Source organism: Nycticebus coucang, chromosome 18 (genome assembly GCF_027406575.1).
Source record: "Nycticebus coucang isolate mNycCou1 chromosome 18, mNycCou1.pri, whole genome shotgun sequence".
Classification (NCBI taxonomy): domain Eukaryota; kingdom Metazoa; phylum Chordata; class Mammalia; order Primates; family Lorisidae; genus Nycticebus; species Nycticebus coucang.
Window position 1 is genome coordinate 58,683,958 of NC_069797.1, and position 13,290 is coordinate 58,697,247.

General features: G+C 45.2%; 1 protein-coding gene across 1 annotated transcript in view; it reads right to left on the reverse strand.

The window, feature by feature from the left end:
• Window positions 1-7,073: 7,073 nt before the first annotated feature.
• Window positions 7,074-13,290, reverse strand: part of BRCA1 (BRCA1 DNA repair associated) — a 90,760-nt gene continuing 84,543 nt past the window's right edge. Inside the window, exons 21-24 of the mRNA XM_053568910.1 lie at window positions 11,080-11,153; window positions 10,662-10,722; window positions 7,445-8,276; window positions 7,074-7,379 (exon numbers count right to left, since the gene is read on the reverse strand). Of these exons, the coding sequence (XP_053424885.1) occupies window positions 8,155-8,276; window positions 10,662-10,722; window positions 11,080-11,153 (257 nt within the window). The 3' untranslated portion in view covers window positions 7,074-7,379; window positions 7,445-8,154. The remainder of the gene's footprint in view (window positions 7,380-7,444; window positions 8,277-10,661; window positions 10,723-11,079; window positions 11,154-13,290) is intronic.

Sequence of the window (13,290 nt, forward strand, 5' to 3'; positions counted from 1 at the left end):
GGCTGTACTACAAAGCCATAGTGGTCAAGATAGCATGGTACTGGCACAAAAATAGAGACATAGACATTCGGAATCGAATAGAAAACCAGGAAATGAAACTAAAATCTTACAACCACCTAATCTTCCATAAACCAATCAAGAACATACCCTGGGGGGCAGACTCCCTATTCAATAAATGGTGCTGGGAGAACTGGATATCCACATGTAAAAGACTGAAACTGGACCCACACCTTTTTCCACTCACAAAAATTGATTCCAGATGGATAAATTTAAGGTGTGAAACAATAAAAATCCTCAAAGAAAGCATAGGAAAAACACTGGAAGATATTGGCCTGGGGAAAGACTTCATGAAGAAGACTGCAGTGGCAATTGCAACAACAACAAAAATAAACAAATGGGACTTAATTAAACTGAAAGCTTCTGTACAGCTAAGGAGACAACAACCAAAGCAAATAGACAACCTACACAATGGGAAAGGATATTTGCATATTTCAATCAGATACAAGCTTGATAACTAGGATCTATAAAGAACTCAAATTAATCCACATGAAAAAAGCCAACAATCCCATACATCAATGGGCAAGAGATATGAATAGAACCTTCTCTAAAGAAGACAGACGAATTACCAACAAACATATGAAAAAATGCTCATCATCCCTAATTATTAGAAAAATGCAAATCAAAACCACCCTGAGATACCATCTAACCCCAGCAAGAATGGCCCACATCACATAATCTTTTTTTTTTTTTTGTAGAGACAGAGTTTCACTTTATAGCCCTCGGTAGAGTGCCGTGGCATCACACAGCTCACAGCAACCTCCAACTCCTGGGCTTCAGCGATTCTCTTGCCTTAGCCTCCCGAGTAGCTAGGATTACAGGAGCCCGCCACAACGCCCAGCTATTTTTTGGTTGCAGTTCAGCCGGGGCCGGGTTTGAACCTGCCCCCTCGGTATATGGGGCCGGTGCCTTTACCAACTGAGCCACAGGCGCCGCCCCACATCACAAAATCTCAAAACTGCAGATGCTGGTGTGGATGTGGAGGGAAGGGAACACTTTCACACTGCTGGTGGGACTGCAAACTAATACAATTATTTGGAAGAAGTATGGAGAACCCTCAAAGAACTCAAGCTAGACCTCCCATTTGATCCTGCAATCCCATTACTGGGCATCTACCCAGAAGGAAAAAAAATCCTTTTTTTTTTTTTTTTTTTTGTGGTTTTGGGCCAGGGCTGGGTTTGAACCTGCCACCTCCAGCATATGGGACTGGCGCCCTACTCCTTGAGCCACAGGCGCCACCAGGAAAAAATCCTTTTATCATAAGGACACTTGCACTAGACTGTTTATTGCAGCTCAATTTACAATTGCCAAAATGTGGAAACAGTTTAAATGCCCACCAACCCAGGAATGGATCAACAAGCTGTGGTATATGTACACTATGAAATACTATTCAGCCATTAAAAAAAATGGAGACTTGGGCGGCTCCTATGGCTTAGTTGGTAGGGCGCCGGCCCCATATACCGAGGGTGGCGGGTTCAAACCCGGCCCCAGCCAAACTGCAACCAAAAAATAGCCGGGCGTTGTGGCGGGCGCCTGTAGTCCCAGCTGCTCGGGAGGCTGAGGCAAGAGAATCGCTTAAGCCCAGGAGTTGGAGGTTGTTGTGAGCTGTGTGAGGCCACGGCACTCTACTGAGGGCCATAAAGTGAGACTCTGTCTCTACAAAAAAAAAAAAAAAAAAATGGAGACTTTACAGCCTTTGTTATTTTTTTTTTTTTTTTTTTTTTTTTGGTTTTTGGCCGGGGCTAGGTTTGAACCCGCCACCTCCGGCATATGGGACCGGCGCCCTACTCCTTGAGCCACAGGTGCCGCCCCATACAGCCTTTGTTATTAACCTGGATGGAAGTGGAACACATTATTCTTAGTAAAGCATCACAAGAATGGAGAAGCATGAATCCTATGTACTCAATTTTGATATGAGGACAATTAATGACATGGTGGGGTGGGGAAGGGGAGAACAGAGAGAGAGAGAAAGAGGGAGGGGTGGGGAAAGGAAGAGCAGAGAGAGGGAAGGAGTGAGGGGGGTGGGGTCTTGGTGTGTGCCACACCTTTTGGGGGCAAGACACGATTGTAAGAGGGACTTTACCTAACAAATGCAATCAGTGTAACCTGGTTTCTTGTACCCTCAATGAATCCCCAACAATAAAAAACAAAACAAAACAAAACAAACAAAAAAGACTATAGGTAACTTTTTTTTTTGGTAGAGAGTCTCACTTTACCGCCCCTTGGTAGAGTACCATGACATCACACTGCCAGCCTACTCACTGACCCACAAGCGCTGCCCATTAGGTAACTTTTATACTTATGGTAGCCTCTTAGACCAAGGTGTAGTTCTCAAACTTAAGTCATTTGCAGCATCACAGGTTATTGGTCCCCAGCTCCAGGGTTTCCGGTTCAGGGTGAGGACTAGGAATCTGCATATCTAACAAGTTCCTAGGTGATGCTATTGTCTTCTATACTTGAATTTTCAGGGGACCATGATTTGAGGACTTCTGTGCTAAGCTGCACGATAAACTGTCATGTATCATTTTGGGGCCTAGAAACTAGGTCTGCAAAGTTCATGTTTCTCAGCCACTATAGCATGTGTGTGGGAGGTTCCTATTAACCTCTCAACCCATTGCTTAGATTTTCTTTTTTCTTTTAGAGACAGAGTCTCACTTTGTTGCCCTTGGTAGAGTGCCATAGCATCACAGCTCACAGCAACCTCCAGCTCTTGGGCTTAGGTGATTCTCTTGCCTCAGCCTCCCGAGTAGCTGGGACTACAGGCACCCACCACAATGCCCGGCTATTTTTTTGATGCAGTTTGGCCAGGGCCAGGTTTGAACCCACCACCCTCACTGGCACCCTACTCACTGAGCCACAGGTGCCACCCTGCTTAGATTCTCTTGATCATCCAGACATTCAGGATCAGTTCACTCGTATCTCCCCAGTCCATGCTCTCCACAGGAGCTGGTTATTTTCCGGTTCTTACTTTCCTATTTGCCCAGGTTCATTTCTTTAATTTTCTCCTTGCTATAGGCAGATTTACAGGCTGTTTTAGGGAGCTGGGTGTCACTCAAGTCCGATGAAGGGGACCGGGGGGCTCAGCCATTGATAAATGAACTCGCACGTTCTTTTCTCTTTCATTTCTTTGGATAGATTTGCAGTTCTCTGCCACTTCGGTCCCATTTGCTTCTGGGGCTGACCTTATCTGCTTCTTGCACCCTTCACAGGATACATTCTGGGCAGCGGGGCTCCTTCCGCTCCAACCACCCTAACAGTGATTTCTTTCTTTTTCTATTGCATGTTTTCCAGCCGATACTTTGTGATGAATTTGGTTGCATTTTTTAGGAGGGAGATAATCTGCTCAGCTCTCACTCTAGGATCCCTCCCTGTGCCATGATAATCCTTTTCTCATCCTTCTTTGCAGATGTTCCTTTTGCAAAAAGAGATAAAAGTAGTACAGAAACCAGTTCCCAAATGCTGCTATGCTTAAAGGGGGCTGGAGATTGTAGGTTGGAAAAGTGGGAGGACATCTTAAAATTGGAGGCCAAAGGAAGAAGTACGTTTACTCCACCACTGGACGACTTTTTTTTTTTTTTTGGTAGAGACAGTCTCATTTTGTCACCCTCGGTAGAGTGCATTATGTCACACTGCTCACAGCAACCTCCAACTCCTGGGCTTAGGCGATTCTCTTGCCTCAGACTCCCAAGTAGCTGGGACTACAGGCGCCTGCCACAATGCTTGGCTATTTTTTTGTTGTGGTTTGGCTGGGGCTGGGTTTGAACCTACCACCCTTGGAATATAAGACTTTTTTTTTTTTTGAGACAGAATCTCACTTGTCACCCTCAGTAGAGTGTTGTGGCATCATAGTTCACAGCAACCTCAAACTGAGCTCAAGGGATTCTTTTCCCTCAGCCTCCCAAGTAGCTGGGACTACAGGTGACCACCATAACATCCAGCTATTTTTATTTATTTATTTATTTTTTGTTGCAGTTTGGCCAGGGCTGGGTTTGAACCCACCACCCTCGGCATATGGGGCTGGCGCCCTACTCACTGAGCCACAGGCGCCGCCAATAACATCCAGCTATTTTTAGAGACAGGGTCTGGCTCTAGCTCAGGCGATCTGGGATTACAGGGTGAGCCGTGGCACCCAGCCTGGATAAGACTCTTAAACTGGGGCACGCATCTTGAGAACAGGGCCAGAACTTGACTTACAGAAAAGGTTATGTAGAGCTTGAGGTAAGTATTTGTTGAGAGACCTTCAGAGCCAATTACAGAAAACCTAACATGTTCTAGTCATCTCTGCTTTCACCCAGCATTCCTGAAAAGGTGGCTATACAAGATAGATGCTGCTTTTTCTATTAACCTATCAGTGATGGGGGCAGCAGGCCAATTCCTGATTCACCCTCAAGGCCCAGTAAGCCACGACTGGTCACTGAAAATAAGACACTGTGGGACTGAAGGCTGGGCTGACAGCACTTCTGTTTGCTTCCTGCTTGTTTTTCCAATGAGCTCTGAGACCCAGCAACTCTCTGGCAGGTAGACAGAGAGCTGGCATGGGCCCTAGAGAGGTCAAGCTGTGGGGGAGGCTGAAAAGAAATGGAAATAGTAGCCATGATCCAATTCCAGAAGACCCTTTGCCTGACATGAGGCTGCTTTTACTGTCTCCCATCACAGCCCATAAAGGTAGAGACTACTGGTTCCTCTCACAACCCACTCCTCTCCCAAAATTCCTTTAAGTTTGAACTGTTGTCTTATATCAGTGACTGACACAGGTAGAAAGCTGATAATGGCAGGGGAAGGTGGGTTCATAGCTCCACACAGCCATTTACTAGCTATGCAAACTCTGACCAAAATCTTATAAACAAGGAAACTGAGCCTCAGTTCTCATTTTCTTTTCCTTTGTTTTGAGACAGAGCCTCAAGCTGTCACCTTGGGTAGAGTGCTGTGACATCATAGCTCACAGCAACTCCAACTCCTGGGCTTAGGCGATTCTCTTGCCTCAGTCTCCCAAGTAGCTGGGACTACAGGCACCGGCCACAATGTCCGGCTACTTTTTTGTTGTAGTTGTCATTGTTTGGCAGGCCCAGGCTGGATTCAAACCTGCCAACTCTGGTGTATGTGGCTGGTGCCTTACCTGTTTAAGCTATAGGCGCTAAGCCTTCTTTTCTTTTTTTGAGAAAGAGTCTCACTCTGTAGCCTGGGTAAAGTGCTACAGCATTATAGCTCACAGCACCCTGAAAGCCTTGGGCTTCAGCAATCCTCCTGCCTTCGCCTCCTCAGTAGCTGAGACTACAGGTGCCTGGTAAAACACCCAGCTAGTTTTCTATGTTTAGTGGAGATGGGAGTCTTGATTTTGCTCAAGCTGGTCTCGAACTCCTGGGCTCAAGCAATCTAACTGCATTTGCCTCCCAGAATGCTAGGATTCCAGGAACGAGCCACTGTGCCCAGTCTCTCATTGTTCAAACAAATACCCACTCCCTAGGGCTGTGCTGAAGACCGAAATAAAATATAATAATGGTAGTCTGGGTGCCCATAGCTCAATGGTGAGGGTACTGGCCACATGCTCTGGGGATGGTGGGTTTGAATCTGACCTGGGACTGCTAAACAAAAAACAAAAACAAAACAAAAAACTGGGTGGCGCCTGTGACTCAGTAGACAGGGTGCCGGCCCCATAACTGAGGGTGGCGGGTTCAAACCCAGCCCCAGTCAGCTAGAACTACAGAATGCAACAAAAAAATAGCTCGGCATTGTGGTGGGCGCCTGTAGTCCCAGCTACTCAGGAGGCTGAGGTAAGAGAATTGGTTAAGCCCAAGAGTTGGAGGTTGCTGTGAGCTGTGACATCACAGCACTCTACCGAGGGTAATAAAGTGAAACTGTCTCTTAAAAAAAAAAAAAAAAATTTTTTTTTTCTTTGACGCCTGTAGCTAAGTGGTTAGGGGGCTGGCCACATACATAGGGCCTGTTGGGTTTGAACCTGGCTTCGGCCTGTTAAACTATTACAACTACAACAAAAAAATAGCCGGGCATTGTGATGAGCGCCTGTGGTCCTGGCTATTTGGAAGGCTGAGCCAAGAGAACTGTATAAGCCTAGGAGTTTGAGGTTGCTGTGAGCTGTGATGCCACCACAATCTACTGAGGATGACATAATGAGACTGTCTCAAAAAATAAAAAAACCAAAAAAACCAGAAATGCCTTTGGCAGGAGTTAGATGAGCAGTCAGAGAGATTTTATGTGAGAAAATTTTGAATATCCATGGCTGGCTCTGAAAATAGAGGTAGGGGAGCTGGGTTCAGTGGCTTATGCTTGTAATCACAGCATCCTGGGAGGCTGAGGCAGGAGGATCCTTGAAACTGGGAGTTTGAGATCAGCCTAAGCAAGACCAAGACCTCATCTCTTACAAAAAAATAAGCCAGGTGCTGGGTAGGTGCCTTTAGTCCCAGCTACTCAGAAGGCTGAGGCAAGAGGAAAGTTTGAACCCAGAAGTTTGACGTTGCTGTGAGCCAGGCTGACACCATAGCACTGTAGCCTGGGCAACAGAGTGAGACTGTTTCAAAAACAAAACACAACAAAACAAAGAGGTAGGGGGCCAGGAGCCTAGGAGTATGGGTAGTCTAAGTTTCCAACTGCCAGCAAGGAAACAGAGATCTCAGTCCTACAGCTACAAGGAACAATTTGGCTGAGTGAGCTTGGAAGCAGGTTCATCCCCAGAGCATCTACAAGAGAACGCAACCCTGCCAACACCTGGATTTTGGCTTCATGAAACCTGAAACAAAGAAACTAGGTGAGCCACTTCAGACTTCTGGCCTATAGAACTACGAAATAAACAGATGTTGTTGTAAGCCACTATATTTGTGACAATGTATTATGGCAGCAATAGGAACTACAAAAGATATTTAAGCTGCTTCAATAACCCTAAGAGGTAGATACTATTACCCCTACTTTTCAGATGAGGAGACTAAAGCACAGTGAAAAGGCTTAGAGAAAAAGTCTGCTGGTAGTAGTTTCAAGAGCAGTCATTCTCAGTGAAGTGTTTGCTACCAAGTTTATTTGCAGTGTTAGTAACACAACATTTATAAAACATACTTTGTATAATCAAGTCTGTGCTGCCCTTCTACACTGGGGGGATAGAGAAGCAAGAACTAGTCCTTCCAATGGCTATGAACAGTCCTGCATGAGTTTGTGAAAAACACTTTCTCTTCCTTCAGCAAGCAAAATTATTCATGAAGCTGTATGGTTCAGCAATAGGGAGCAAATGGGAAAAAATTACCTCAAAGAAAGCAACAGCTCCTTTCTTGGTGGGATCAGTCATTTTATGGACATGAAATATTCATACCAGAAACCTTATATTTTTTTTTTTTTTTTTTTTTTGGGGCAGAAGATCCGAGGACTTTATTTCTGGTGAAACCTTATATTTTAAGAGGAATGGGTTACATACTAGAGCTACAATAAACATTTTACTTATTACTAATGGGGAATTAGAAGATTCTCCTTACACACCAGTTCTTGTATACAGTCTGCTGTTTCAGAGCACATACTTTAGAAATGCAGCAATGACAGCCCAGATTTTTGAAGATCTCTAATCTCAAGCTTCATTTTCACATCCACCAACTGCCTCCAAATTTCCTCCCTAGTGTTCCACTCCAACATGTGAGAGTTCCTCAAGGACTGTTCGGATTTTAAGTCACATAACAGATCCCAAGCACTCTCCTTCCATAGAAGGGTCTGACTCTTAGCCTTTGTAAACATAGGGCTTTAGAGAAACAAACTTAGGGAAACTGGCTATTCTCTTGAGGCCAAGCCATTCTGTGCCAGTAGCCCTAGTAGGAGGAAGAAGGCTGACAAATAATGAATCAGCAACTTGCTCAAATGGCAGGGTTTAAATGGTTTTTAAATTTCAGGTGAAAATTACAATTTCGTGATGTAAGATTTCAAAGGGAGATTTGAAGCAAAAAATACTTAAGGGACCCTTATACAGCCAGTACTTTTCTAACTGATATACATATAATATTTAATAACTTGGACTACTAAAGGACTGAATAATGAGAGGAGCTCTTAAGGCTTCAAAGGGCCATTTTGTAAGCTTGCTGTTACTGTCGCATGGCCTGATAGACGTGGCTAGCTGCTGTGGGGAATCCGAGTTATCATGTAGGTGTCCAGTTCCTGGCACTGATACAGTGCTACGCTGTCTAACACCCACTCTCGGGTCACGACACGTGCTTCACACATCTGCTCGATAGCTGGGGAAAAAGAAAACAAACAGAGATTAGTGCCAATTCACATTCTCCCAGACCAGACTCACTCTAATTTATCTACTCTGGGGACCTGGTGAAATGAGGTCTTAGGGTTGTTCTTTTTTGTTTTGAGACAGAGTGTCACTCTGTTACCCTGGGTAGAGTGCCGTGGTGTTATAGCTCACAGCAACCTCACACTCTTAGGCTCAAGTGAACTTCTTGCCTTAGCCTCTTAAATAGCTGGGACTACAGGCGCCTGCTACAATGCCCGGCTATTTTGTAGAGGTGGAGACCTTGCTCTTGCTCGACCTGGTCTCAAACTCATCAGCCCAACTGATCCACTCACCTCAGCCTCCCAGAGTGCTAGGATTACAAGCGTGAGCTACCAAGCCTGGCTTTTTTTTTTTTTTAAATCAGGCCCAGGGGAGGTGCCAACTCACCGCCATGGTGTTTGGGGCTGGCGTGCTAACCAGTGACCCACAGTGGGTAGCTAGGTCTTAGGGTTAATCAGGAGCCAAACTGTTACTCTAAGCCAGTGTTTTCTTTTTCTTTTTTTTTTTTTGCAGTTTTTGGCTGGGGCTGGGTTTGAACTCACCACCTCCAGTATATGGGGTTGGCGCCCTACTCCTTTGAGCCACAGGCGCCGCCCTAAGCCAGTGTTTTCTAACTTTTTTTATCTCATGGCACACTGGAACCTACAGTTAAACTTCTGCAGCACACTTAAATTATGTTGATCAAAAAAAGAGTGAAACAAAGATGTATTTACTTAAAAAAAAAAAAAAAAGAATGTATCTACCGTGCTTAAAACTTTTTTTTTTGAGACAGAGTATCACTTTGTCACCCTGGGTAGAATGCCATGACGTGATAGCTCACAGCAACCTCGAACTCTTGGGCTTAAGCAATTCTCTTGCCTCAACCTTGTAAGTAGCTGGGACTACAGGTGCCCACCACAATGCCCGGCTATTTTTTGGTTGTAGTTGTCATTGTCGTTTGGCAGGCCCGGGCTGGATTTGAACCCACCAGCTCTGGTATATGTGGCTGGTGCCCTAGCCGCTTAGCTATAGGCATCAAGCCATGCCTGACTATTTTTTAAAGACGGGGTCTTGCTCTTACTCAGGCTGGTGTCAAACTCCTGAGCTCAAGCAATCCACCTACCTCATTCTCCCAGAGTGCTAGGCTTATAGGGGTGAGCCAGCATGCCCAGCCTAATATTTGCAGTATCTTAAGTGAAAAATAAAAACAGGCTCGGCGCCAGTAGCATAGCAATTACGACAACAGCCACATACACCAAAGCTGGCAGGTTTTTTTTTTTTTTTTGTAGAGACAGAGTCTCACTGTACCGCCCTCGGTAGAGTGCCATGGCGTCACACGGCTCACAGCAACCTCTAACTCTTGGGCTTACGCAATTCTCTTGCCTCAGCCTCCCGAGCAGCTGGGACTACAGGCGCCCGCCACAACGCCTGGCTATTTTTTTGTTACAGTTTGGCCAGGGCTGGGTTTGAACCCGCCACCCTCGGCATATGGGGCCGGCGCCTTACTCACTGAGCCACAGGCGCCGCCCCAGGCTGGCAGGTTCTAACCTGGCCTGAGCCAGTTCAACAACAATGACAACTGCAACAGAAAAAGCCAGGCATTGTGGCAGGTACCTGTAGTCCCAACTACTTGGAAAGCTGAGGGAAGAGAATCACTTCAGCCAAGAGTTTGAGGTTGCTGTGAACTGTGACACCACAGTCCTCTACCCAGGGTAACAGCTTGAGACTGTCTAAAAAAAGGTGTAAATATGATGACGTGTAAAATACACATGTGTAGGGTGGTGCCTATGGCTCAGTGAGTAGGGCACCGGCCCCATATACTGAGGGTGGTGGGTTCAAACCCGGCCCCGGCCAAACTGCAACAAATAATAGCTGAGGGTTGTGGTGGGCGCCTGTAGTCCCAGCTACTTGGGAGTCTGAGGCAAGAGAATTGCCTAAGGCCAGGAGTTGGAGGTTGCTGTGAGCTGTGACAGCACAGCACCCTACCGAGGGCGACAAAGTGAAACCCTATCTCAAAAAAATATACATGTGTACATGTATATACACATAAAATAATTTTACAGTGATCAACTTCAACTGGTGAGATTACTGGGATTATTTTGTTGGTTTTGTTCTGATTTATATTTTCCATGATGAACATTCATATTTAACCTCTCCCATTAGAAACAGTTCATGTATTATTACTACAATACAAAAGAGACAACAGAAATTTTAAAAAGACATTTTAGTTGTTCACAGTCATTGAACAAATATCAAAAACATTGCTGAGAATGGTGCTACTTAAGCACCAGAAATAAGTGGTGAATCAAACTAATCCAGTTGGACCCCCACATGAGACAGGGTTATGCAGGTACCTTACCATGAAAGTCATTGTCCTCTGTCCAGGCATCTGGCTGTACAACCACAATTGGGCGAATACCCTGCATCCCCAGGAAGGAAATAACATTTAGGGTGTCAGAGCAGGACTACTGGAACAGCCACTTCACAATTTCCTTGTATTTGCTGAAGCATACTATTTTGGGGGATAGTCACAGAAAGGAGAGGGAAGGGCACAGGGCAAAAGGGATTGAAGGGAAAGAACTTTTCCTCAGTATTATCAAATACTTGTAGTTCCCAAGTCCTTACTCATCCCTTAGAGATGGAGACATGTGGTTAGAAAAGGCTCCTGAAGCTACACTGGGGATGGCGAGGTCCATGGGACTGATAGGTATCACCCTTCCTCAGCCATAGGAGAGAATATTATGTCCCCCCACCATCTGATAGCACCAAAAACTTACTGTGCCAAGTGCGAATGATGAAAGCTCTTTCACCACAGAAGCCCCACAGAGCTGTACCATCCAGTTCAGTTGATCTAAACAGGATATTTAGACCTAAAATTACCACAATATTCTGTATATTTAACCTGGGCCCTCTACCACATATTCCTGTGGATAAAGGCTAATAGTAAGACTTCTCAGTGGGAACATCTCTGTCTCTCTGCTGTAAAGGACAGAAAAGCCTTGAACTAGAATCTATACCAGGGATATAGGTTCTAAGTCAATTTGCCACTGATGTGCTACCTATTCTTTTTTTTTTTTTTGTAGAGACAGAGTCTCACTTTATGGCCCTTGGTAGAGTGCCATGGCATCACACAGCTCACAGCAACCTCTAACTCCTGGGCTTAAGCGATTCTCTTGCCTCAGCCTCCCGAGTAGCTGGGACTACAGGCGCCCGCCACAACGCCCAGCTATTTTTTGGTTGCAGTTCAGCCGGGGCCGGGTATGAACCTGCCGCCCTCGGTATATGGGGCCAGCGCCCTACCGACTAAGCCACAGGCGCCGCCCCGATGTGCTACCTATTCTGATTATCAGTTTCCATAAAGCTTATTTGGTAGATAACGTTTGATAGGTTTCTCAAATAAAATGGTTTGGGGAAAAAAAATCCAAGATCTAATTTACATTAATTTGCTGAACTGCTGGCTAAGACACTGTGTGCAAAAACATCCACCTCTTTCCCTCTCTTCTTCCCTTACTCCCTGCATCCTAATTCTGTGATGGTAATTGATAATCACGGCCACTGAGAGCACCATACTTGGTGGTAATTACTGTAAATGTCAAGAGAGGAGAAGATAATTCATCTAGTAAAAAAAAAATATATATATATGTCATTCTGGACAGAGATTCAGCACTTCAGTGGGAAAAGAATATATGCTAAGTTGGAATCAACATTCTCAGGGGAATGGAAACCAGTGGACAGTCGGTCAAAGTGGGAGGATTGCCTGAGGCTAGGAGTCTGAAACACAAGCCTGGGCAACCAAGACCTTGTCTCTATAGAGAAGTAAAAAAAAAAATTAGCCAGGTGGGCTCTTGGTGTGTGTCACACCTTTTGGGGGCAAGACACGATTTTAAGAGGGACTTTACCTAACAAACATAATCAGTGTAACCTATCAGTGTAACCTTGTTTCTTGTACTTGTTTCTTCTTTTACTGTTGAGGAACAAAAAAAAAAAAAAAAAAAAAATTAGCCAGGCATAGTAGACCATGACTATAGTCTTGGCTACTTAGAAGGCTGAGTCAGGAGGAAGGTTGAATCTGAGAGTTGGTGATTGCAGGGAGCTATGATTGTGCAACTATATTCCTGTTTGGGTGACAGAGTGAGACACTATCTTTAAACTAAAAAAAAAGAAGGCGGCTTGGTGCCCGTAGCACAGTGGTTACAGAGCCAGCCACATACACTAGAAGGTCTGAAACTGGCCTAGGCCAGCTAAGCAACAATGACAAAAAATAGCTGGGTGTTGTGGAGGGTGCCTAAAGTCCCAGCTACTTGGGAGGCTAAGGCAAGAGAATTACTTAAGCCCAAGAGTTGCAGGTTGCTGTGAGCTGTGATAGATACTACAGGACTCTACCGAGGGTGACATAGTGAGACTCTGTATCAAGAAAAAAAAAAAAGAGGCAAAATTACATCGCCAGGTTCTCTTGCTGCAACTAATCTGCCTGTACCCAGATGCTAAGGCTTTTCTCTAAGGGGTAAGAGTACCTATACACACACTAGGGCCTTTGTACTGTACAACTCCAATGTGGAGCCTCAGCAGACCTAAACATAGCACTATGTTCTGTGTCAAGTTAACTAGAAAATGTTTTATCAAGAGTCTTCCAGGCGGTGCCTGTGGCTCAGTGGGTAGGGCGCTGGCCCCATATACTGAGGGTGGCAGGTTCGAACCTGGCCCTGGCCAGCTAAAACAGCAGTGGCAACTGCAACAAAAAAATACCCGGGCGGTGTAATGAGTACCTGTAGTCCCAGCTACTTGGAAGGCAAGAGAATCGCTTAAGCCCAAGAGTTGGAGGTTGCTGTGAGCCATGATGTCACAGCACTTTACCGAGGGCGACACAATAAGACTATGTCTCAAAAAAAAAAAAAGAAAAGTAAAAAGACTCTTCCAATGTCAAGAATGAAAAAAAAAAATTCAGGGCGGCACCTGTGGCTCAGCGGGTAGGGCGCCGGTCCCATATG